This window comes from Tetrahymena thermophila (genome assembly GCF_000189635.1).
Source record: "Tetrahymena thermophila SB210 genomic scaffold scf_8253908, whole genome shotgun sequence".
NCBI lineage: Eukaryota > Ciliophora > Oligohymenophorea > Hymenostomatida > Tetrahymenidae > Tetrahymena > Tetrahymena thermophila.
This window is the reverse complement of record NW_002475972.1, coordinates 144499-170602: the sequence shown is the minus strand read 5'-3', so window position 1 is coordinate 170602 and position 26104 is coordinate 144499. Positions and strand designations below refer to the sequence as shown.

The 26104-nt window shown below is 19.6% G+C and overlaps 8 protein-coding genes across 8 annotated transcripts; 5 read left to right on the top strand and 3 right to left on the bottom strand. All coding sequences in view use genetic code 6, as the record gives it.

Moving 5' to 3' along the window:
• Positions 1 to 1025: 1025 nt before the first annotated feature.
• TTHERM_00904060 (hypothetical protein) lies at positions 1026 to 2735 on the bottom strand (the record flags this gene model as incomplete). Its single annotated transcript, XM_001027081.3, has 1 exon — positions 1026 to 2735. The coding sequence occupies one exon, from the start codon at positions 2733 to 2735 to the stop codon at positions 1026 to 1028; it is 1710 nt and encodes a 569-aa protein (XP_001027081.3).
• A 1998-nt stretch (positions 2736 to 4733) lies between these two features.
• On the top strand, positions 4734 to 5128 carry TTHERM_00904050 (hypothetical protein; the record flags this gene model as incomplete). The annotated part of the gene is made up of 2 exons (XM_001027080.3): positions 4734 to 4842; positions 5013 to 5128. The coding sequence occupies 2 exons, from the start codon at positions 4734 to 4736 to the stop codon at positions 5126 to 5128; spliced, it is 225 nt and encodes a 74-aa protein (XP_001027080.2).
• A 1574-nt stretch (positions 5129 to 6702) lies between these two features.
• On the bottom strand, positions 6703 to 7056 carry TTHERM_000904049 (hypothetical protein; the record flags this gene model as incomplete). The annotated part of the gene is made up of 1 exon (XM_012800836.1): positions 6703 to 7056. One exon carries the CDS (start codon positions 7054 to 7056, stop codon positions 6703 to 6705), a length of 354 nt encoding a protein of 117 aa, XP_012656290.1.
• A 1353-nt stretch (positions 7057 to 8409) lies between these two features.
• TTHERM_00904030 (hypothetical protein) lies at positions 8410 to 10062 on the top strand (the record flags this gene model as incomplete). Its single annotated transcript, XM_001027078.1, has 1 exon — positions 8410 to 10062. One exon carries the CDS (start codon positions 8410 to 8412, stop codon positions 10060 to 10062), a length of 1653 nt encoding a protein of 550 aa, XP_001027078.1.
• Positions 10063 to 10779: 717 nt separating this feature from the next.
• On the bottom strand, positions 10780 to 13940 carry TTHERM_00904020 (hypothetical protein; the record flags this gene model as incomplete). Its single annotated transcript, XM_001027077.2, has 5 exons — positions 10780 to 11321; positions 11540 to 12301; positions 12551 to 12739; positions 12842 to 12898; positions 13214 to 13940. The coding sequence occupies 5 exons, from the start codon at positions 13938 to 13940 to the stop codon at positions 10780 to 10782; spliced, it is 2277 nt and encodes a 758-aa protein (XP_001027077.2).
• An 873-nt stretch (positions 13941 to 14813) lies between these two features.
• On the top strand, positions 14814 to 16379 carry TTHERM_00904010 (hypothetical protein; the record flags this gene model as incomplete). Its single annotated transcript, XM_001027076.1, has 1 exon — positions 14814 to 16379. One exon carries the CDS (start codon positions 14814 to 14816, stop codon positions 16377 to 16379), a length of 1566 nt encoding a protein of 521 aa, XP_001027076.1.
• A 1099-nt stretch (positions 16380 to 17478) lies between these two features.
• TTHERM_00904000 (hypothetical protein) lies at positions 17479 to 19050 on the top strand (the record flags this gene model as incomplete). The annotated part of the gene is made up of 3 exons (XM_001027075.2): positions 17479 to 18509; positions 18798 to 18895; positions 18947 to 19050. The coding sequence occupies 3 exons, from the start codon at positions 17479 to 17481 to the stop codon at positions 19048 to 19050; spliced, it is 1233 nt and encodes a 410-aa protein (XP_001027075.2).
• A 3564-nt stretch (positions 19051 to 22614) lies between these two features.
• On the top strand, positions 22615 to 24282 carry TTHERM_00903970 (hypothetical protein; the record flags this gene model as incomplete). The annotated part of the gene is made up of 1 exon (XM_001027072.1): positions 22615 to 24282. The coding sequence occupies one exon, from the start codon at positions 22615 to 22617 to the stop codon at positions 24280 to 24282; it is 1668 nt and encodes a 555-aa protein (XP_001027072.1).
• Positions 24283 to 26104: the final 1822 nt, after the last annotated feature.

Below are 26104 nucleotides of genomic sequence, written 5' to 3'. Positions count from 1 at the left end.
TATTTGTAAATACATAAATTTTTATTAAACAAAAAATTAATTCTACTAAGAATAAAGAATCTTAATTAGAGCTGCTGAAATTTATTTTAAAAATATATTTCCTATCTGGTTTTAGAAATAAATTATTAAAAAATTTGATAATATAAGTTTATAGTCAAATTAAATAGTATTCTTTTACTCTATTTATCCTAATTTTAGTTTATAAATCTTATTCAGCTTCTAATGTAAGTAAATAAGAATTATTTTAATCAATAAAAAATATAGTATATTAAATATATTTTAATGTACTTTAAAATTAAAGTTCTCTTAATAATTTATTTTATAAAACTAATTTTAATTCAAAATATAGCTAATCCTGTAATTAAAATATCACGAACTGAGTAGGTACAGATCGTGATATTTCATTTAATTTTTATGATTTAAAGCTAATTTTACACTTTCTATTTTTTAATTTTTTTTATAAACCTATTTTTATTAAATTTTGAAAATTTTTTTTGAAAATTGAAAACCTTTTGTCAAATTTTGAAGGTAAAAAATGAAGACTAAGGGTAAATAAATTTTTCTTACACATTTTCGAAAACATTCTATGTAAAAAAAGAATGTTTTGCGCTTCATTCATATTTGAATGAAAAAAGTGTCTAAACCTTCTATTTCTTTCTTTTTTCTCAATTTAAAAATCTTAATCAAATTTTATGAATTTAAAGCAAAAAAATTAATTTTTCACAAAAAATTAAAAGGCCTTTCTTTTTAATAAAATCACAGGTAGATCTGATAAATTCTGACAAATTAAAATAAAAAAAGCAAGAAGGCTACTTAGCTTTCAAATTTTAAATAAAATCTTATTGAAATTCCGCTGACATTAAGTATCCAGTCAGCGGAATTTCAATACCTGGATTAGCAATATATCCATTCCTTAATTACTTAATTATAAATAAATAAATAAATAAATAATATATATCTTTTTTCAATAAAAAAATTTTGTAAATAAATAAAAAATACAGTTATTTATATATATCACAATCTCATCACGAATCTGGAAATTCATCTAGTTCTTAATAATCAAATATTTCTAGTTTATCCCCTGGATAATCACTCAAAAATAAAACTCCAAAATAATATTTACCATCAACTTAAATATCACTTTATTCTTCTAAATAAAATCTCAAAGTAAAATTAGGATAATTATACATATTAAATGTCTTATCTTTTATACAAACTTAAAATTACCAAGTTTAGATTAGATTCTCTTCGTTTAATATTTAATCTCCTTAACTGACATCTTGATTACCGATTATGTCGCTTGCAATCCAATCATCTGGAAAATGTTTTTTGTTGCAGGAATCACTTATAATTCCTATTAAAAATTCTGATTCAGATTTTAATTTATGAGCCTTAAATCTAAAAATATATTTTTTTTCAGGTTTAAGTATATAATTAATTAAACAAAAACTATTATCATTTGCTTTGTATTATTTTTAAACTTAAAATCTAGCTTAATCATCAAAATTGACAAATAACGATTTCTAATTATAATTTTGATTGTTTATAATTACTTTATTTTCTAATTATTTTATTATTTTTTTAAATTCATTTTAAGATTTAAAGTCCTTTTATCTCAATTCTTTGATATCATTCTCAATTAATTATTAAAATTTAAACATATTTAAAAATATATCTTACTATAACTCAGCAGAATCAATTTGATTTTTAATTGTAAATTTTTATAGATTTAACAAGAAATTGTCTAAATCCCAAGTATTTTAATTGATTAATTATGTCAATTATTCATTACAAAAACACAGTTGTTTTATTAAATTATCTAAAATCTGGTTATTTTTATTCTGAATACATTGTTCTTCTTCGAGTTTTTTCTTATAATTTTTTATGTTGCTTTCAAAGTTAAAATTATTTAAAGGTATTAAATTGATTATTTACAATATCTTTGATACATTTTCCTTTATTTTTGTCGGTTTTTAGATATCCAAATATTTTATTAGTTCATATTATTACATCATACATGAGAGAGTAGTAGTGTATTAATTTTTTTTTTTAAATTAGGAATCTATGTAATTTTTTAAATCCTATTCAACTTTTTCAGTCTATAGATTTTCTTTAATAAAAAATTCTTTTATTTTATCTATTGATGCAATTTGTTGATATTATTGAATTATTTTTTCTTTGAATTCATATACTTTTTAAGCTAAAATTAACTATTCTTTCTTTTTCTCAGATAAAATCAAAGTTAAATCCTTAATTAGACCATCATAAAAATCTTAAATTGGTTAATTTAGGTCATTTTCTTGATTTTCTAAAGAAATAATTTTATTTCTTAATGTTTCATCATTTAGTGGAGGCCAGTTCTGAAGAAGTAATTTTTGATCATAATTGAGGATTTCTGGTATTAGTAAAAAGCTCTTTTCCTCTTATTAGTATGAAACGCACTTAATACATTACAATTTTTTTTGTGAATTTTCTAATATATCGATGTGATATATTGGATAATTGCTATGTATATTACATGAAAGATTTCTATTCATTTTTTTAATTTTTTTTATTTATTTTTTAATTAATTTAATAATTCTGAAATTATCCCAGCTCAATTTTTTTTTCATTAATATGATTTGAGATAAAAGCAAATAAAACTCTTTTATCTCAAATAAATTTTTGATTTGGAAAATATCATAAATTCTGATTAATTTTAAATTACAATCTTTAAGAGAATATATCAAATGCATGCAATTTCTCCTGCGATTTACCTTATATCACTCATACTTCAATTTTGCATCAAATTATAAGATACTTTTTGGAAATTATGGATTTCTTTATCACTTAAAATTCTGTTATCTATGATAAATAACAAAAATTGATGAAAAAATGTAATTTTGATTATGAATGAAATTCAAAAAAAGATATTTTTGGTGGTAAATAAAATGAACAAATAAATATATTGAAATTCCTCTTAGAAAATAAATGTTAAATACAAATATAATAATCTAAAAATAAGTATTAGATTTTTAACCATAATTTAAATATTTTATAAAATCTAAAAATCCCAATTAAAACATAGACAAATAATTACTTTTATTATTTTAAAATTTTGTTTTTGCTTTAGAATTAATTAATCACCAGAATTTTATTATAAATTAAAAAGTAAAAATTTTGAGATAAAAGGGTTTATTATCTTTTTCCTCAAAATATCTCTTTAGAAAACAATTTGCGTCAGATCCTATCAATAATATTTAATTAATTAATAAATAATAGTCATAATAAAAAACAATCAATAAATAATTATTACTTTTATTATTTTAACATCTTGTAATTACTTTGGAATTAATTAATTATTCATCAGAATTTATTAAAAATTAATAAATAAAAATTTTGAGATAAAAGAGTTTTATTGACTTTTATCTCAAAAGATATCTTTAGAAAATAACTTGGCTGGGATAAACCCTATCAATAATATTAAATTAATTAAATAAAAGAAAATAGTAAAAAAATGATTAAAGATCTTTATTGTGATATACATAGCGCTTATCAAATACATCATATTGATGTATTAGAAGGTTCTCAAAAAAAATTACAATGTATCAAATGTTTCTCAATTAAAAAAAAGGAAACAAGCTTATTACTTTTACCAGAAATCATTGACTCTGACGAAAAATTTTTTATCTAAAACTGGCCTCCTCTTTCAGATGAATTGTTGAGAAAAAAAATAATTTTATTAAAAAATGAAGATTTAGACATCAACTAATCTATTTTGAATTTTTATGATAAGTTGATTGAAGAAATGACTTAGATTTTATCTGAGAAAAAGAAAGAATAATTAATAAAAGCATAAAAAGTGTATGAATTAAAATACTAAATTATTGAAAAATATTGTTAAATGGCATAAGTAGATAAATTAAAGCAATGCGTAATTTAAGAAAATTAATAGCTTGAAAAAATTGAATAAGATTTAAAAGATTAGATAGATTCCTAATTTAATAAAAAAGATGAATATACTTCTATCCTTTAGTGTATGATGTAATAATATGAAATAATTAGCTAATTTGATATCTAAAAACACACATAAATTAAGGAAAATATATTTTAAATATTGAAAATAATCAATTTAACACCATAAAACAACTTTAACTTTGGAAACGAAATTGACATTTTTAGTTTAGATAATAATAATACTTATAAATAAAAATTAAAAGAAGAAAGTGAAATTTTCAAGAAAGATAAAATCAGAATTGGAAATTTAATAGAACAACTTAATTTATGTAATGAATAGTTAACTCAAAAAATGAATTAAAATGATTGGAGTTTGAATGATTTCTTAGAAAAACAGTAATAAATTCTGATAACAAATTAAATTAGTTAAGCAGAATTTATTAATGATGTTTACGAAAATGTTTTTAAAACAAAATCCTTAATTGCATAAAATATATCATTGCTAGGATAAAAAAGTTTCAAATATTTTGATCACTTTAAATATAGTGTATTGTTATAAGATAATAATTTTGTTTGTTTTAATAAAATTAATTTTTCTGATTACATATCAGTTAAGTTAAATTTGAATTCAAAATATTAGATTCAAAGAATATAAAATGGGCTATAACAAGTCTCCTATTTATTTAATTATATTCTTAAACCTGAGAAGAAATATTTATTTAGAATAAACTTCTATAAATCCAATTAACATTCTTCGTTTTATATAGGATTAATAAGTAAATTAAATAAAGCTTAATATGACCTACATTAAGAAGGATTAGGATTTCTCATAAACAATTTTGACAATCCATAAAGTAATCAAGAAGGGTATCCAGCATAATCTTTTTTTCAAAGCTAAATCTCGAGGTCAATATTATAACCTGAATAAAAAGAAGCAGAATTTAAAAATTGTATGGAATATCTTAATTCAATAAAAGTTACTTCAACTTTAGAGTTTAGAGTATGCTTAAAAGATTAATTAATTGAATGTAGTGATTACAATAGTAAATAACAATTTTTACAGTTTCAAAATAAAGGATAAATTTAAATTGATGGTTAATATTACTTCGGATTTGAGTTTTTCAATGACTATATTAGCGATAAATTAGAATTTATAGACTGTCAGGAATTAGATGAATTCCCAAACAACTGATATGAAAATAATATTATTTAAATTTTAATTATAATATTGTAAATTATTTAATTTAAATTTATATTTATTTGTTGTTTTTTAAAATTATTCTCATCTGTTTTAATTAAAGAATTTTTAAAAAAATAATTTTAATGATCTACTTTTATTTATTCATCCTTATCTAATTATTTAATATGCTAATCTCACTAAAATATTGCTAAATGCGGATTTTTTTTTCTAATAGAAATTAATATAATATTAAATAAATTTATATATGTGTATTTTATATATATTTATGTATTTTCTATGTAGTTTATAATAATTTAAATAAATTTAAAAATGATATCAATAATTTTTACATTTATTACTTAAAAATAAAATACCAAAGTAGTATTTATCTCCAAATTAAATTTTATTTTTTCATTTTTATTAAAATTTTAAGTCGAAAATTCTCACCAAGGATGCAAACAAACTATTAATCACTAAAATAAATTCTTTATTTTAATTTAAAATTAAATACTTATTTACTATTATTACTAATATCTTTATCTGTTTGTAATATATTTATTATGCATCCTAATTCAAAATGAATAGATTTTTATTAAACTATATATCAATTCTATTAGAAATAAAGAATCTTAATTAGAATTACTGAAATTTATTTTAAAAATATACTTCTTATCTCGTTTAAGAAAGTAATTAAAAAAAATTAAATAATATAATTTTAATGGCCAACTTCAATAATAACTATATATTCTTTTACTTTAGTTATCCTAATTTTATTTTAATATTCTTATTAAGCAGTCTTAATTATTTTATTCAGTATAAATATAGTGGTTAATTAATGTACTCTAAAATTAAATTTTATGAAAAATCTATTTTTAAATACTAATTTTAATTCAAAATATATGCATTAATTAATATATATCCTTTTTTTACAATAACAAATTATGTAAATTAATTATGATAAATATATTAATTTATTTATTTATTTTTTAATATCTATCACTACAAATTTCAGAATTCATCTAATTCTTAACAATCAAATATTTCTATTTAATCCCCTGGATATTCTTTAAAGAATATACCTCCAAAATAATATTTATCATTAACTTAAGGTAAAAAATATTCTTTTTTCAGACTAATGTTCAAAGCTAAATTAGGATAATCAGTCATTTAAAATAATTAATCTTTTAAGCAAATTTTAAATTACCAAGTTGAGCATAGATTTACTTAAATTAACTTGTAATGTTTAACAAAGTATTATTATAAATTGCTTAAATCAGATCCAAACCAACTTTCTTTAATTTTTTTTTTTTAGCAGGAATCACTAATAATTCCAATACGTAAATTAGATTCAGATTTTGATTATATAGCCTTAAATCTAAAAATATACTTTTTTTCAGGCTTAAGGATATAATTAATGTTAAAAAAACTTTTATCTTTATTTTAATTTATTTAAACTTAAAATCTAAGCTAAAAATTAAAATTTTAAAATAAAGAATTTTATTTAGAATTTATATCATCTAAAATTACTTTATTTTCTAATAATAATTATTATTATAATTTATTTTAACATTTTAAGACATTTCCTTTCAATTAAAAGATATTCGCCTCAATTTATTATTAAGATTTATTAATATTTAAAGGCATATTTTCCTATAATTTAGAAGAATCAATTTGATTTTTAAATTTTTTGAGATTTAACAAGAAATCATGTAATTACCATTTATTTTAATTGATTAATTCTATTAGTTATTCATTGCAAAAAGAGAGTTGTTTTATTAAATTATCTAAAATCTGGTTATTTTTATTTTGAATATTATCTTCTTCTTTGAGTTTTTACTTATAATTATCAATGTTATCAATTTTAAATATTTAGATTTCGCTTTCAAAATTAAAGTTATTTAAAGGCATTAAATTGATTATTTGCAATATTTGCTCTACATTTTTCTTAATTTATGTAGGTTTTTAGATATCAAAATTTCTTATCAGTTCATATTATTACATCATGCAAGAGAGGATAGTAGTGTATTCATCTTTTCTTTTAAATTAGGCATCTATGTAATCATTTAAATCCTATTCAACTTTTTCTCTCTCTTTATTTTCTTCAACAAAAAATTCTTTTATTTTATCTATTGATGCCATTTATTGATATTATTGAATTATTTATTCTTTGAATTCATAAGCTTTTTAAGCTAAAATTAATTATTTTTTCTTTTTCTCAGATAAAATCTAAGTTAATTCCTTAATTAATTCGTCATAAAAATCATTGATTTGTTAATTTAGGTCATTTTCTTCACTTTCTAAAGAAAGAATTTTATTTCTTAATATTTCATCATTTAATGGAGGCCAGTTTTGAAGAAGAAACTTTTGATCGTAATTGAGGATTTCTGGAATTAATAAAAAATTCTTTTCCATTTTTTAGTATGAAATGCACTTAATGCATTGTAATTTTTTTTGTGAGTTTTCTAAAATATCAATGTGATATATTGGATAACTGCTATGTATATTACAAGAGAGATTTCTATCCATTCTTTTTTTATTTTTTTTATTTATTTTTTAATTAATTTAATAATTCTGAAATTATCCCAGTTCAATTTTTTTCATTTATATCCTTTTTTTTGATATAAAAGTATATAAAACTCTTTTATCTCAAATTATTGATTTGAAAAATATAATAAATTCTGATTCATATTACATTTGTTCATAATTTACAATTTTTAAGAAAGTATACCAAATAAATGTAATTTATTTTGCGATTTACCATACATATTTATATAAATCATACTTAAATTCTTCATTTAATATATAAATTATAATAGAAATTTTTGTTAATATTTGCTTTTCTTGATAGCTTAAAACTTTTGCTATCTATGATGAATAAGACAAATTAAAAGAAAAAATTTAATTTTGATTATGAGAGGAAGCGAGCGAAATTCAAAAAAGATATTATTTGCGGTAAATCAAATGAAATTAAAAATACAAAAATTACTCTTTGAAAATACATGTTAAATTTATAATAATCTAAAAATAAATATTACATATTATTCACAAAATATTAATATTTTATTAAAATCTAAAAAAAAATTTAATAGGTAGTCAAATTATTACTATTATTGTTTTAAAATTTTGTTATTATTTTTAAATGAATTACCCGCCAAAATTTATTAAAAATTTTGAGATAAAAGGGTTTTATTGACTTTATCTCAAAAAATATCTTTAAAAAATAACTTGACTGACAGACCCTATCAATAATAAATATTAAATTAATTAATTAAATAATAATAATAAAAATAATAATGATAAAAGATCTTTATTGTGATATTCATAGCGCTTATCAAATACATCATATAGATGTATTAGAAGGCTCTCAAAAAAAATTACAATGTATAAAATGCTTCTCAGTTAAAAAGAAGGAAATAAACTTCCTACTTTTACCAGAAATCATTGATTCAGATGAAAAATTCTTTATCGAAAACTGGCCTCCTCTTTCAGATGAATTGCTGAGAAAAAAAATAATTTTATTAAAAAATGAAGATTTAGACATCAACTAATCTATTTTGAACTTTTATGATAAGATGATTGAAGAAATAACTTAGATTTTATCTGAGAAAAAGAAAGAATAATTAATAAAAGCATAAAAAATGTATGAATTAAAAGATTAAATTATTCAAAAATACTGTTAAATGGCATAAGTAGTTAAAATAAAGCAATGTGTCATTTAAGAAAATTAATTGCTTGAAAAAATTGAATAGGATTTAAAAGATTAGATAGATTCCTAATTTAATAAAAAAGATGAATATACTTCTATACTTTCGTGTATGATGCAATAATATGAAATAATTAGCTAATTTGATATCAAAAAGCCTACTTAAATAAAAGAAAATATACTGTAGCTATTGAAAATAATCAATTTAACACCATAAAACAACTTTAACTTCGGAAATGAAATTGACATTTTTAGCTTTGATAATAATAATACTTATAAATAAAAATTAATAGAAGAAAGTGAAATTTTAAAGAAAGATAAAAGCAGAGTTGATATTTTAATCGAACAACTTAATCTCTATAATTAACAATTAACATAAAAAATGAATTAAAAGGATTGGAATTTGAATGATTTCTTAATAAAATAGCAATAAATTTTGCTTGCAAATTAAATTAGCTAAGCAGAATATATCAAAGATGTTTACTAAAATGCGTTTTAAATAAAATCCTTAATAGCAAAAAATACATCATTGCTAGGATAAAAAAGTTTCAAATATTTTAATCACTTTAATTACAGTTTAATGTTATAAGATAATAATATTGTTTGTTTTAATAAAATTAATTTTTCTGAAAACATATCAGTTAAGTTAAATTCGAATTCAAAATATTAGATTCAAAGAATATAAAATGGGTAAGAATAAGTCTCCTGTTTTTTAAATTACATTCTTAAACCAGAAAAGAAATATGTATTTAGAATAAACCTCTATAAATCCAATTAATAATCTACATTTTATTTTGGATTAATTAGCAAATTAAATAAAACTTAATAAGACCTACATTAAGAAGGAATAGGATTTCTCATAAATAATATTGAAAATGCATACAACAGTTAATAGGTGTTTCAAGGAGCATCACTATTTGGTTAATCTTCTTTATTTTCAAATCTAAACTAAACCGGTTCATTATTTTAACCTAAATAAATATAAGTAGGATTAAGAGATTTTATGGACAATCTTGATCCTGTAATAATCAATTCAACTCTAGAGTTTAGAGTATGCTTAAAAGATTAATTATTTGAATATTGTAATTACAATAGTAAATAAAAATGTTAACAATTTCAAAATAAAGGATAAATTTTAATTGATGGCTAATATTACTTTGGATTTGAATTTTATAATGATTATGTCGGTGATAAATTAGAATTAGTAGACTTTTAGGAATTAGATGAATTCCCAAGCAATTGATATAACAATAATATTATTTAAATTTTAATTATAATATTGTAAATTAACTAATTTTTTTATATTAAATTGTTATTTTTTATAAGGAATTCTCACATTTTTTTAATTTAAGAATGTTTAAAAATTCATTTTAATGCTCTTAATTTATTCAGTCTTATCTAATTATTTTATATACTAATCTCACTAAAGTAATTAATTTTAGGTAAACAAATAAATAAATTATTTAAAAAAGAAATAAAATTCTTATTATCTAACAAATACTTTATTTTAATTTAATTAAGCATTTGAAATTAAAAATTTTTCCTCCAATACAATTTTTATTTTTTAAGTTTTTTTTAGTGAAAGTTTTTTTTCTTCTTTGTAAATAAAATAAAATATATAAAGCAATAAATAAATCAATTGTTAATTTTTAAATAGGATTTAACTAGTTCCATAATTTAGATAAAATAAACACTGTTTTTTATCAAAAAATGGTAAATCTAAAGATTTTTTAAAAATGATAGTGAAAATTAAATAGTAGTTATTGGTTTTATTTAATAAATAAAGGTATGAGATTGCCTCAATTTTATTTACAAAATATTCAAAAATATGAACTTAAAATAATACACTTTTCTGCAAATTTATTTTTTTTAGATTAAGATTCATAAAAATCAGTAAAATTAAACATAAAAAGATAGATAGATAACATATAAAAACAATACAATTTTATTTAAATTATAATCAATTAGGGAATTCATCTAATTCTTAATAGTCAAGAATCTCTAACTTGTCTCCCAGATAGTCATAATAAAATTCAAAAGCTAAATAGTATGAGCCATTAACTTAAATTTAATATCCTCTTGAGAATTAAACAAGATTAGAGTTACTAGGACAGACACTATATTGCATTTATTGTTTTTCAATGCAAATTCTGAATTCTAAAGTTGAGGCAATCACTTTTGAATCATTTGCTTAATTTAAGGAAAGATTTATTAATTAAGGTATTGAGAATCCAAATCCATTTGAATTCAAACTACTATCCTTAAATTGGCTATTAATAAGCCCTATAAAGAAGGTAGATTAAGTATTACTTTTATAGAAATTAATTCTAAATAAATATTTCTTTTTCGGTTTAAGAATGTAATTAAGATAACAATAAACGTTATTTAAACCACTTTTTACTCTTTATATCCATAACTACCCTTTAAGACCTAAAGCAGATGCTAAAAATTCATTAGAATTATTATAATTAGAACAAGTTATTATATTAGGATTTAATCTTACTTTACATAAAAATTCATTGTAAAATTTAAAACTAGTTTGATTTAAGATTGATTCGTTTTTTTATAATACTGATTTTAATTAAAAGAAATTCAAGTAATATCCTTAATATTATCAACCTTATCAATTTAATATTTTGATATTAAAGCTTACTAACTAAGCAAGAGACCATCTAAATACCAATCTTTCTAATTCATTTTTTAAATCAGTTATTAATTACAAATGTCAAGTTAGTTTATTAAATAATCTATCTAACAATTTTATTTCTAGCGAATTTCATATTCTTAATCTATTGCTTACTAATAATCGCTGATCTTATCAAAATCAAACATTTCATCTCCAAAACTAAAGTTATTTTGTGGTAATAAATTTACTATTCTCAATATATTCAATATATTTTCTTTTATCTATGTATGCCTTTAAATACTCACATCGCTAATTAATTCATATTATCTCATCATTTATTATAAGATAGAAGTAAATTCGTCAATTCTATTAAACTGAGAATCCAGACACTCTTTTAAATTCTTTTCAATTTATTCAATCGATTCATTCTCTTATGTAAAACATTTACTGATTTTATCAAGAGATGCCATGTCGCAATACTGATTAATAATTTTATCTTTTAATTGTTATAATTTTTCAACTTAGATCAATGATTCTTTCTTTTTCTCTGATAAGATTTTAACTACTTCTTCTGTAAATTTTTCATAGAAGTCTATAATCTATTAGCTGACATCTTTATCCTCGTTTCTTAATTAGATTATTTTTTCTCTTAATAAGTCATCAGAAAGAGGTGGCCAGTTATCAAGAAATAAATTTTCTTCTACATTGATTATTTGAGGTACCGTGATGATTCTAAGTTAAGGTGATTTCTAAGTTAAGGTATTTTCTAAGTTAAGGTGGTGAAAGGACTAAATTTGATCAAGAGTTTTTATCTGAGAATGTCCTTAATATATAAGAAACTATGGTATATGCTTTTCTGTATATTTATTTTTTTAGATAAATCTTCATAAAAATCATTAAAATTAAATATAAAAAGATAGATAGATAGCATATAAAATCAAACAATTTAATTTAAATTATAATCAATTAGGGAATTCTTCTAACTCTTAAAAGTCAAAAATTTCTAATCTGTCTCCCAAATAATCATATTAAAATTCAAAAGCTAAATAGTATGAGCCATTAACTTAAGAATTTCCTCTATAGGATTAAACAACATTTGAGTTACTAGGATAGACAGTATATTGCATTTATTGTTTTTCAATACAAATTCTGAATTCTAAACTGTAGGCAATCACTTTTGAATCAGCGTTTTAATTTGCTTAATTTTAGTTAGTCCTTATTTAAGATATTGAGAATCCAAATGTATTTTAATATATACTATTATTATTATTATTTTATTAGCTATCAAGAAGCCCTATATAGAAAGTAGATTAATTTTTACTTTTATAGAAATTAATTCTAAATAAATATTTCTTTTTCGGTTTAAGAATGTAATTAAGATAACAATGAACGTTACTTGCACCACTTTTTTTTCTTAATATCCATAACTACCCTTTAGGACCTATAAGAGATGCTAAATATTAATTAGAATTATTATAATTAGAAAAAGTTATTATATTAGGTTTTAATCTTACTTCACATAAAAATTCATTGTAATATTTAAAACTAGTTTGATTTAAGATTGATTCATTTTTTTATAACTCTGATTTTAATTAGTAGTAATTAAAGTAAATATCCTTAACATTATCAACCTTATCAATTTAATATTTTGATATTAAAGATTACTAACTAAGCAAGAGATCATCTAAATACCAATCTTTCTAATTCATTTTTTAAATTAGATATTAATTACAAATGTCAAGTTAGTTTATTAAATAATCTATTTTACAATTTTTTTTCTAGTTAATTTCATATTCTTAATCTAATACTTACTAATAAGCTTTGATTTTATCAAAGCCAAACATTTCATCTCCAAAATTAAAGTTATTTTGAGGTAATAAATTTACTATTCTCAATATATTCAATATATTTTCTTTTATCTATGTATTCCTTTAAATATTCTTATCGCTAATTAATTCATATTATCTCATCATTTATTATAGGATAGAAGTAAATTCTTCAATTCTATTAAACTGAGAATCCAGACACTCTTTTAAATTCTTTTCAATTTATTCAATCGATTCATTATCTTATGTAAAACATTTACTGATTTTATCAAGAGATGCCATGTCGCAATACTGATTAATAATTTTATCTTTTAATTGTTATAATTTTTCAACTTAGATCAATGATTCTTTCTTTTTCTCTGATAAGATTTTAACTACTTCTTCTGTAAATTTTTCATAGAAGTCTATAATCTATTAGCTGACATCTTTATCCTCGTTTCTTAATTAGATTATTTTTTCTCTTAATAAGTCATCAGAAAGAGGTGGCCAGTTATCAAGAAATAAATTTTCTTCTACATTGATTATTTGAGGTATATAGATAAAACTCATTTCCTTTTTTTTATTTGCAATAGATTAAACGCATTTTAACTTCTTTTCTTAGTCCTGTAAAACATCAATATGAAATATTTGACAGTTACTATGAATATCACAGACAATTTATTTATTCATATTTGTTTTTTAAGCTAATTTATTATAATATTTATTATTGAAATTTGAAAAATCAGGCAGATATTTAAATCTAATCATTTAGAAAAAAAGAAAGAAAAAACCTTTTTTCTCATAATTTAGATATGCAAAATACATTAAAAATATCCTAATGTTGAAAAACATAATTTGATTAAATTACTAAAATTAGTATAATAAATTCAACTGTAAAAAAAATGTAATGTGAATTCTCAAAAATAAAATTTTATATTTAATTTTAAAAGTTAAGTAAAATTTAAAGACAAGTATTTTATATAGGATAGAGCAATAGAGAAGTTTTTCAATGAATTAAAGAGTACTTAAGGTATATTTAAATCAGGAAGTTAAGCAATCGTATCTATTATGATATATGATCTCTAATGTGTGTGTTATCTGATTTCAATTAATTAAATAATATTTTGCGTATATTGCGTCATTTAGTTAAATCTAAATTATTTATTTAATAATAATATATATCAATTTACATGGGCACAAGCTTGTATGCACTAAAATTATGAATCTTTTTTATTTGATTTTTAATATTAAGCTTTTTGAAGAAAAGAAGTTATATTAATAAAAACTAATTGGTTTATTTTTAAAATACAATATAAATATATTATGTTTATAATTTAAATAAAACAGAGTATATTAACAAATTAATTAATTTACAATTTTATTAAGATCTAAGATTTATGACATATTATTGATTTTGAGATAAAAGGGTTTTATTGATTTTTTTCTCTTTGTGATTCATATCTTTAAATCAATTAAATTCTGAGTCAATTTCAATTTGATTTATAATTAATTATTTAATTAAAATAAGTAAACTAAAAAGAAATAAATAAAAAAATAAACAAAATGAACAGAGGTCATTGCTGTAATATACATTAAGGTTATCCTATTTTATATATCAGTTTATTAGAAAACGAAAAAGAAAAATTATAATGTGCCAGATGTATATCAAATAAAAAAATGTAAGTTGAACTTTTACTTTTACAGGATGTCAGTGAATTTGATAGCAACTAATTTTTTGAAATTTGGCCTCCACTTTCTAATGAATCATTAAGAAAAGATATAATTGACTTAAAAAGTAAAGAAACAGACTTCAATTAATTAATAGAAGAATTTTACGAATCTCTAACTAAAGAAGTAATTTAGATAATTTCTTAGAAAAAGAAAGAATAGCTAATATAAGCCTCAAAGGTTTACTAATAAAAGTCTGAGTTAATTGAATAATATCAGCAAATGGCATAAATTGATAAAATGAAAGAATGTCTTGTTTAAGAAAATCAATAAACTGATAAAATTGAATAAGATCTAAAAGAGCATATCAATTCCCAATTCTAAAAAAAAGATTAATATACCTCTCAACTTTCTTATATGATGAAATAATATGAATTAATTAGTAAACTGGATGATGTAAGAACTGCTCAACTGAAAGCAAATATTTTTGAAATTTTAAAAGCTGTTAATCTTTTACCTTAAAATAATTTTAATTTTGGAACTGAAAATGAAGAATTAAGAATTGAAAATATAGAAGCTTACAAGAAAAAAATAGAAGAAGAACTTTAAATTAACAAATAAGATCAGATAAAAACGGAAATTTTAATAGATTAGCTTAATCTTTGTAAAAATGAATTAATTTAAAGAATGAATCAAAAAGATTGGTTTTTAGATAATTTCTTAAAAGAATAATAGACTTTTATATTAAATAATTAACTCAATTAAGTGCAATTTATCAAAGATATTTATAGAAATACAAATGATTTATAAAATTTGATGACCAATCATATTTAGAAACTAGGATAAAAAGATTTCAAATATTTCAGTGAATTAAATTATAACTTAAAACTAAAAAATGAAGATGTTTTCATTTTTTCAACAAATAATAATTCTTCAAATTACATTTTAACTAATAAAAAATCTAAATTTATGGTAGAAAGGGTTAAATATGGAAATTATAATGTCCAGTGTTTTCTTAATTTTACTTTTAACCCAAAAAAAAAATATATATTTAAAATTAATTTCTTCAAATCAGAATAAAATTCAACATTTTATTTTGGATTAATAACAGTTAATAATCTACACATAAAAGATTTAGATGAAGAAGGATTGGGGTTTAGAATAGGCAACTAATAAAAATAATCATTGCTGTTTGGTGGCAGTTTATTTGCCAATAATGCCATAAATTAAAATTTTAATTTAAATAATAATGTAACTTTAGAGTTCAGATTTTGTTTAGAAAGTAATCTAATTTAATATAGATACTGTAATAATGATTCTTAATTTTAAAATGTATAGAATAATAATTAAATTAAAACTGACCAAAAGTATTATTTTGGTGTTTAATTTTTTAGCAATAATGTAGGAGATATGTTTGAAATAATAGAATTAGAAGAATTAAATGAATTCCCAGATAATTGACCCCTGTATAATAAGAAATAATTTACTTAATCAAACTTATTGCTTATAAATAATAATTGTTAATTTATTTTTTTATTTTTATTGTAATTATCTTTATACAATATGCTCAAAATAAAATCAACATATTTTCTTTATAAAAACATATCTGAATATGAAATGTAATAAAGGACTTTAGAAATTAATTTTTTTAAAAAATAATTAGTTATTTTATTCTTTTAAAATGATTAAATGTTAATAAATAATAAAAATAAGTAAAATTTAATACTTTTTGAAAATACAAATTTCAAACTAAAAATAATAGAAAAATGAATAGAGATCTTTTTTTGTGATATCCATAACAAATTTCCAATAAATCAAATTGATTTTAAAGATCATACATTTGATAAAAACAGAATTATAAAAACAATTAAAATTTAGAATGATAAAAATTAGTTAATAATCATAAAAAGTAAATGAAAAATCACCATCTTTACCTACCTACTTACACAGTTGGTGATATTTTAATTTTAAGATTAAGAATATTTTATATAGAATAGAAAAATAGAGAAGGTGTTCCATGAATTAAAGATCACTTAAAGTATATTTATATCAGTAAGTTAAGCAAGCAATAGAATCTATTATGTTATCTAATCTCTATTAATTAAATAATATTTTGCGTATATTGCATCATTATGTTAAATAATTACTTAATAATAATATATTTATAAGAGCACAAGCTTTTATGCACTAAAGTTATGAATAATATCTTAAGGATTTTGAAGAAAAACAATTATTTTAATAATAATTAATTATTTTATTTTTAAAATACAAACTATATATATAATATTTATAATTTAATAGAGATAATATGACCAAATTAATTAATTAATTAATTAAAAATTTTATTAAGGATAAAGATATTTTATGACATATTATTGATTTTGAGATAAAAGGGTTTTATTAATTTTTCCTCTTTGTGATTAATATCTTTAAGTCAATTAAATTTTGAGTTAATTTCAATTTGATTTATTTATTTATTAATTAATTATTTAATTAAAAATAAATAAATAAATAAATAAATAAATAAAGTAAAAAAGAAAGTAATAAATAAATAAACAATATGAACAGAGGTCTTAGCTGTAATATCCACAAAAATTACCCAATATTTCATATAAATTTATTAGAAAAAGAAAAAGCCAAATTATAATGTGTCAAATGCATATCAAATAAAAGAATTGAAGTTGAATTTTTACTCTTGCAAGATATAATTGAATTTGATAGCAACTCATTTTTTGAAAATTGGCCTCCACTTTCTAATGAATCATTAAGAGATAATATTATTAAATTAAAAAATAATGATACAGACATCAATTAACCCATTGAAGAATTTTATGAATCACTAACTCAAGAAATAATTTAGATTATATCTTAGAAAAAGAAAGAATAGCTAATATAAGCCTAAAAGGTTTATGAATTAAAGTCTGATATAATTGAATAATATCAGCAAATGGCATAAATTGATAAAATGAAAGAATTTCTTGTTTAAGAAAATCAATAAACTGAAAAAATTGAATAAGATCTAAAAGAGCATATCAATTCCCAATTCTAAAAAAAAGATGAATATACCTCTCAACTTTCTTGTATGATGAAATAATATGAATTAATTAGTAAACTGGATGATGTAAGAACTGCTCAACTGAAAGCAAATATTTTAGAAATTTTAAAAGTTGTTAATCTTTTACCTTAAAATAATTTTAATTTTGGAACTGAAAAAGCAGAATTTAGATTTGAAAATATTGAAGCTTACAAGAAAAAAATAGAAGAAGAGCTTTAAATTAACAAATAAGATCAGATAAAAATCTAAATTTTAATAGATTAGCTTAATCTTTGTAAAAATGAATTAATTTAAAGAATGAATCAAAAAGATTGGTTTTTAGATAATTTCTTAAAAGAATAATAGACTTTATTATTAAATAATTAGCTCAATTAAGCACAATTTATGAAAGATATTTATAAAAATACAATTGATTTATAAAATTTGATGACCAATCAAATTTAGTAACTAGGATAAACAAATTTCAAATATTTCAGTGAATTTAATTATAACTTAAAACTTAAAAATGATGACATTTTCATTTTTTCAAACTATAGGTATTCATAAGATTACATAAAACCCAATAAAAAATCTAAATTTATGATAGAGAGAGTTAGAAATGGATAGTCTTATGTTCAGTGTTTTCTTAATTTTACTTTTGACCCAAAAAAAAAATATTTATTTAAAGTTAATTTCTAAAAATAAAATTCAAATTCAACATTTTTTGTTGGATTAATAACAGCTAATAATCTACATATTAAAGATTTAGATGAAGAAGAGTTGGGATTTAGAATAGGCAGCTAAGAAAAATAATTTTATTTATTTAATTAAGTTTATAATTAAAGATAAAATTAATCAATAATAGATTTAACCTAAGATGAGAAGAATTTAACTTTAGAGTTCAGAGTTTGTTTAAAAGATAATTTAATTTAATATAAAAATTGTAATGATAAATCTTAATTTTAAAAAGTAAAAAATAATAATTAAATTAAAGCTGATAAAAGGTATTATTTTGGTGTTTAATTTTTTAGTGATAATGTAGGAGATATGTTTGATATTATAAAATTAGAAGAATTAAATGAATTCCCAGATAATTGATCACCTATACTATATGATAAGAAATAATATACTTAATCAAACTTATTTAATAGGTTTTAATTATTTATGTTTTTAATTTTATTCTAATTATCTTTTTTTGTTAGTATAAAAATTTTGTATTTAAAACATTTTCATCTTTTAGAAAAACTCAATAAAATGGTATATAAAAATAAAATTTTATAGGTTAATGTAATAATAGTATGGTAAATATATACCATTTTGCTATATTATTAACATTTAGTGGATGCATTTTAATCTATTCAGTTTTGTAATAATTATTGCGTGTTTTTCAATAAGTTTATTCTAATAGTATCAAAATGAATGATTTGATACCATTTTTTGCGTAAATTTGAAAGAAAATAGAGATCTAAATTTATGAAAAAAATAACACAAAATAAAAAATTAAGTGCAGAAGGCAAGTAGACTGAGTCTAAGGAATATGAGGAAATTAGCTAAATTTTTCTCTACCAATTTAAAATTTGTATTAAAACTAAGTCAGCTGCAGATGAATTGAATGAAAGTTGGTGGGAAGGTTCTACTACTGAAAGCACAGCATACTACTGATTTAAGAGGTTTAATTTTAAAGATTTAAACATTACAAATAAATAAAATTAAAAAAGAAAAATCTCAATTTATCTCTACTTTCTGAGACCTTCGTGTAACTGTTAGATAGTTAGCTTAGAAGAGTTTAATGATGTTGTTAAGCTTGAGAAGCTGGGATGTGGAAAAAATTAAATTTTCGAAGTTGCACAAAATCAAATGTAAAATCCATTTATTTCCCATATTATTTTGTTAAATTTTATTATTCCCCCCCCTCCCTTTCACCTTTCAATTATGAAAACATCGTTTTCATTTTCATAGATAAATAATGATTCTTTAAGCTTTTATGATTATTTATTCATTTACTTTTTATTATTTTTTTTATAGTGAAAGTTTTTTCTTCTTTATACATAAAAAATTATATAAATAATAACAAATAAATTGTTAGTTTTTAATTAAATTTAGATGAATTAAATATATTTAGGTAATATAAACAGTATTTGTTATTATTTCGAAAATCTAATAATTTGTAAAAAATAATAGTGAAAAATAAATAGGAATTATTTGTTTTTACAAATAAAGGTAGATAGATGGTTGCATAAATTTTAAATATTTTATTTACAAATCATTCAAAAATATATTTGAATTTAAAATGAATTATAGCCTTTTCTGTAAATTTATTTATTTAGATTAAACTTTCATAAAAATCAGTAAAATAAATCATTTTAAGATAGATAGATAGTTCTTCTAACTCTTAATAGTCAAAAACTTCTAACCTGTCTCCTCGATAATCATAATAAAATTCAAAAGCTAAACAATATGAGCCATTAAATTAAATTTAATATCTCATTAGAGTTAATAGGATAGACATTATATTAAATTTATTGCTTGTTTTTCAATTCAAATTCTGAAAACTTAAGTGTACTTAATAACTTTTTAAATCGACTATTTAATTTGCTTAATTTAAGTTAGACCTTATTTAAGATATTAAGAATCCAAATCAATTTGAATTTAAACTACTATAGTTAAATTAGCTGTCAATAAGCCCTATAAAGAAAGCAGATTAATTGTTACTTTTATAAAAATTAATTCTAAATTAATATTTCTTTTTCAGTTTGAGAATGCAATTAATAAAGATAACAACAAACGTTACCTGAACCACTTTTTGTTATTCGTACCCTTAACTACGCTTAAGAATATATATAAGATGCTAAATATTAATTAGAATTATTATAATTAGAACAAGTTATTATATTAGACTTTAATCTTAATTCACATAAAAATTGATTATAATATTTAAAACTATTTTGATTTAAGATTCATTCATTTTTAAATAATTCTGAGATTAATTAGAAGAAATTAAAGTAAATACCCTTCACATTATGAGCCTTATCAATTTAATATTTTGATATTAAAGCTTACTAACTTAACAAGAGATCATATAAATACCAACCTTTCTAATTCATTTTTAAAACAGTTATTAATTACAAATGTCTTTATTAAATAATCTCTTTTACAATTGTTTTTCTTGTTAATTTCATATTCTTAATCTAGTTTTTAAGCGCTAATTTTATTAAACCCATACATTCCATTTCCAAATTTAAAGTTATTTTGTGGTAATAAATTAATTCTTTTAAAAATATTATTTCTTTTATCTGTGTATGCTTTTAAATATTCATATGGCTTATTAATTCATATTATAAAATTATTTATGGCAGAATAGAAATAAATTCCTCAATTATATTAAACTGAGAATCCATTTTCTCTTTTAAATTCTCATCAATTTATTCATTCAATTCATTCACTTATGTAAAAGATTTACTGATTTTATCAATAGATGCAATACAGCAACACTGATTAATAATTTTATCTTTTCATTCTAATAATTTTATCTTTTCATTCTAATAATTTTTAAACTTAGATTAATTGTTTTGTAAACTATTCATAGAAGTTTATAATCTATTAAATGATATGTTTCACTTCGTTTCTTAATTAGATGATTTTTTTTCTTAAAAAATCTTCAGAAATAGGTGGCCATTTATCAAAAAATAAATTTTTAGATAAAACTCATTTCATTTTTTAATTTACAATATCTTAGTCTTGCAACACATCAATATGAAATATTTAGCATTTACTGAGAATATCGCAATCAAGTTATTTATTCATATTTATTTTTTAAGCTAAAAAATTATAATTTCAAGATGATATTTAAATTTTTCTCAGATCGAAAAAAAGAAAACAAAACCCTTTTTTCTTAAAATTTTGATAAGCAATATATATTAAAATATCCTATTGATGACAAAAAAATTTGATATGTATTACTAAAATTAGCATAACAAATTCAACTGTATTATTAAAAATATAATGTAAATTTTTAAAAATAAAATTTTATTTTTGATTTTAATAAGTTAAGGAAAATGTTAAGACAGCAATATTTTATATAGAGTAGAAAAATGGATAAGGAGTTCTATGAAATAAATAGTTCTTAAAGTATATTTAAAAAAGGAAGTTAAGCAATAGCGTCTATTATGTTATCTGATCTATACTGTATTATCTGATCTTTATTTTGTTATCTGATTTTTATTAATTAAAAAGTATTTTGCGTATATTGCGTAATTTAGTTAAATATAAAATACTTACATAATAATAATAAAAATATTTATATGGGCATAAACTTGTATACACTAAAGTTATAAATCTTTATAATTTAATTTTATGTTAAGCTATTTGAAGAAATCGAATTATTTTAATAAAAATTAATTTGTCTATTTTTAAAATAAAAAATAAATATAATATGTTTATAATTTAAAACAGAGTATATGACCACATTAATCGATTTACAATTTTATTAAGATCAAATATTTTTTATGACACATTACTGATTTTGAGATAAAAGGGTTTTATTGATTTTTTCTCATTCTGATTAATATCTTTAAATCAATTAAATTCTGAATAACAATTTGATATAAAATTAATTATTTAATTAAAATAGGTAAACTAAAAAGAAATAAATAAATAAACAAAATGAACAGAGGTATTTGCTGCAATATCCATAAAAATTACCCAATATTTCTTCTAAATTTATTAGAAAAAGAAAAATCAAAATTATAATGTGTCAAATGCATATCAAATAAAAAAATTGAAGCTGAATTTTTACTTTTGCAAGATATAATTGAATTTGATAGCAACTCTTTTTTAGAAAATTGGCCTCCACTTTCTAGTGATTCATTAAGAAAAGATATAATTGACTTAAAAAATAATGAAACGGACATCAAGTAACACATTGAAGAATTTTACGAATCACTAACTCAAGAAGTAATTTAGATTATATCTTAGAAAAAGAAAGAATAGCTAATTTAAGCCTAAAAGGTTTAAGAATTCAAGTCTGACATAATTGAATAATATCAGGAAATGGCATCAATAGAAAAAATGAAAGAATGCCTTGTTTAAGAAAATCAATAAACTGAAAAAATTGAATAAGATCTAAATGAGCAAATCAATTCCCAATTCTAAAAAAAAGAAAAATATACCTCTCAACTTTCTTATATGATGAAATAATATTAATTTATTAGTAAACTGGATGAGGTAAGAACTGCTCAATTCAAAGCAAATATTTTAGAAATTTTAAAAGTTGTTAATCTTTTACCTAAAAATAATTTTAATTTTGGAACTGAAAAAGAAGAATTTAGATTTGAAAATATTGAAGCTTACAAGAAAAAAATAGAAGAAGAGCTATAAATTAACAATTATGAGTAGATAAAAATCTAAATTTTAATAGATTAGCTTAATCTTTGTAAAAAGGAATTAATTTAAAAAATGAATCAAAAAAATTGGTTTTTAGATAATTTCTTAAAAGAATAATAGACTTTATTATTAAATAATTAGCTCAATTAAGCACAATTTATGAAAGATATTTATAAAAATACAATTGATATATAAAATTTGATGACCAATCAGATTAAGTAACTAGGATAAAAAAATTTCAAATATTTCAGTGAGTTTAATTATAACTTAAAACTTAAAAATGATGATGCTTTCATTTTTTCAAAATAAAATAATTCATCAAATTACTTATAAACAAATAAACAATCTAAATTTATGGTAGAAAGAGTTAAGGATGAAAACTATAATGTTCAGTGTTTTCTTAATTTTACTTTTGACCCCAAAAAAAAATATTTATTTAAAGTCAATTTCTCAAAATCAAATTAAAATTCAACATTCTATGTTGGATTAATAACAGTTAATAATCTGCATACCAAAGATTTAGATGAAGAAGAGTTAGGATTTAGAATAGGCAGCTAAGAAAAAAAATATAATTAAAATAATATTTTTGGTTTAAAACAATAAGTTAATTCATAATTTCCCAAACAAAATTATTTTGGTTAGGTTAATTTATCATTTAATAATTTATCAACTCCCATATTTTCTCAGTAAAGCAAGTAAAATTAACCAATAATAGATTTAACTTAAGAAGAGATAAAATCATCTTTAGAGTTCAGAGTTTGTTTAGAAAATAATCTAATTTAATATAGAAACTGTAATAATAAATCTTAATTTTAAAATGTAAAAAATAATAATAAAATTAAAAATGGTCAAAGGTATCATTTTGGTGTTTAATTTTTGAGTGATAATGTAGGAGATATGTTTGAGATTATAGAATTAGAAGAATTAAATGAATTCCCAAATAACTGAGGCTCTATATCATAAGAAATAATATATTTAATTAAATTTATTACAAATAAATTATCAGTTTTAATTAATTATATTTTTAATTTTATTGTATTTATCCTTATATGTTTGTATAAAAAATTTTGTTTTTAAATAATTTTCATATTTTTTCTAAATTGAGAGATTTTCATTTCAATTTTTAATTATTTGTTATTCATTTTTATTATTTCATATTTCATATTTTTTCTTCATTTTTTGTTATTAACATTTAACTTGATAAAAACAGTTTATTTCTTTTGTATTCTAATATTTTTAATTATGAAAATTAATTCAAACATAAAAGCTCTTTTAATTTATTTTTTTTATTTTTCTTTTCCTTTAAATTGTGCTTGCTAATATTTTTCTTCTTTCTTTGTTAATTTAACTGATTATATTTTCTTTCTAATTAACTAATTAATTATATATTTTTTCTTCAATATTTAAAAAGTTACAATTAAATTGGTGATGAAGGTGCATTAGGCTTAGGTTCTGGACTAGCAAAGTGCATTAATCTATCAAATTTGACACTTCAACTTGAGTAAAAACAGTTTATTTATTTTGGATTGTGATATTTTAATTTGTAAAATCTAACTTAAAACAATAAAGCTCTTTTCTCTTTTTTTTTCTTTTTATTGTGCTTTTTTGCTTTTGTTTCTTCTTTCTTTCTTAATTTAACTCATCATTTTGTTTTCAAAATTTACTTTTATTATTAATTTATTAATCTTATTATTTCATATTTTTTCTTCATTTTTTCCTCATTAATAAATTAATTATATATTTTTTATTCAATATTTAAAAAGTAACAATGAAATTGGTGACGAAGGTGCATTAGGCTTAGGTTCTGGCCTAGCAAACTGCATTAATCTCTCAAATTTGACACTTCAACTTGAGTAAAAACAGTTTATTTATTTTGAATTGTGATATTTTTATTTGTAAAAACTAACTTTAAAACAATAAAGCTCTTTTTTCTTTTTATTGTGATTGCTTGCTTGCTTGTTTTTGTTTCTTTTTTCTTTTTTAATTTAACTCATAATTTTATTTTCAACATTTGCTTTTATTATTAATTTATTAATCTTATTATTTCATATTTTTTCTTCATTTTTTCCTTCTCATTAATAAATTATTTAGATATTTTTCTCCAATATTTAAAAAGTTGCAATTAAATTGGTGATAGAATAGAATAGAAAAACTCGCACATATAAATGCACTCAGAATACATCTTAAAATTTATTTTTATTATATTTATATAGATAATTTTTATTTATTTTTAGGTATTTTCCAAATTATTAATTTTTAATAATTCAATCAATATCTGATTTTTGAATATTTAATATACACCCAGTTTCCTCTTTTTCTCATTAATTCCAGAACAATTTGGTAATTTAATAACCTTTTTCTATTTTAATTTATTTCAGTTCATCATTATAGATAGTACTGAATATTGTAAAGGAATTAATTTATTCCTTTATATAATATTTCAATTAAATAGATTATTTTTATAAATAAAAAATTAAATTATTTTACAATTTAAATTATTAAAAAAGCATTAAATTCTTCATTAAAAACTTTTAAGAAAATCTTTATTATTAATACATAATTAAATTAACAAATATGTATTTTTATTTATTAAAGAATTTCATTGATAATATTATTTTGCAATAGTTTTTTATAAAATATTGTTTAAATTTTTTATTATTTTGAAAGATAATCTAGGAATTAAAATATCATGATATACTTCCAGTTCATCATATTTTAATTCCTGGATGAGCAATATATGTTTTAAATACAAATATTTAGATTAAATAAT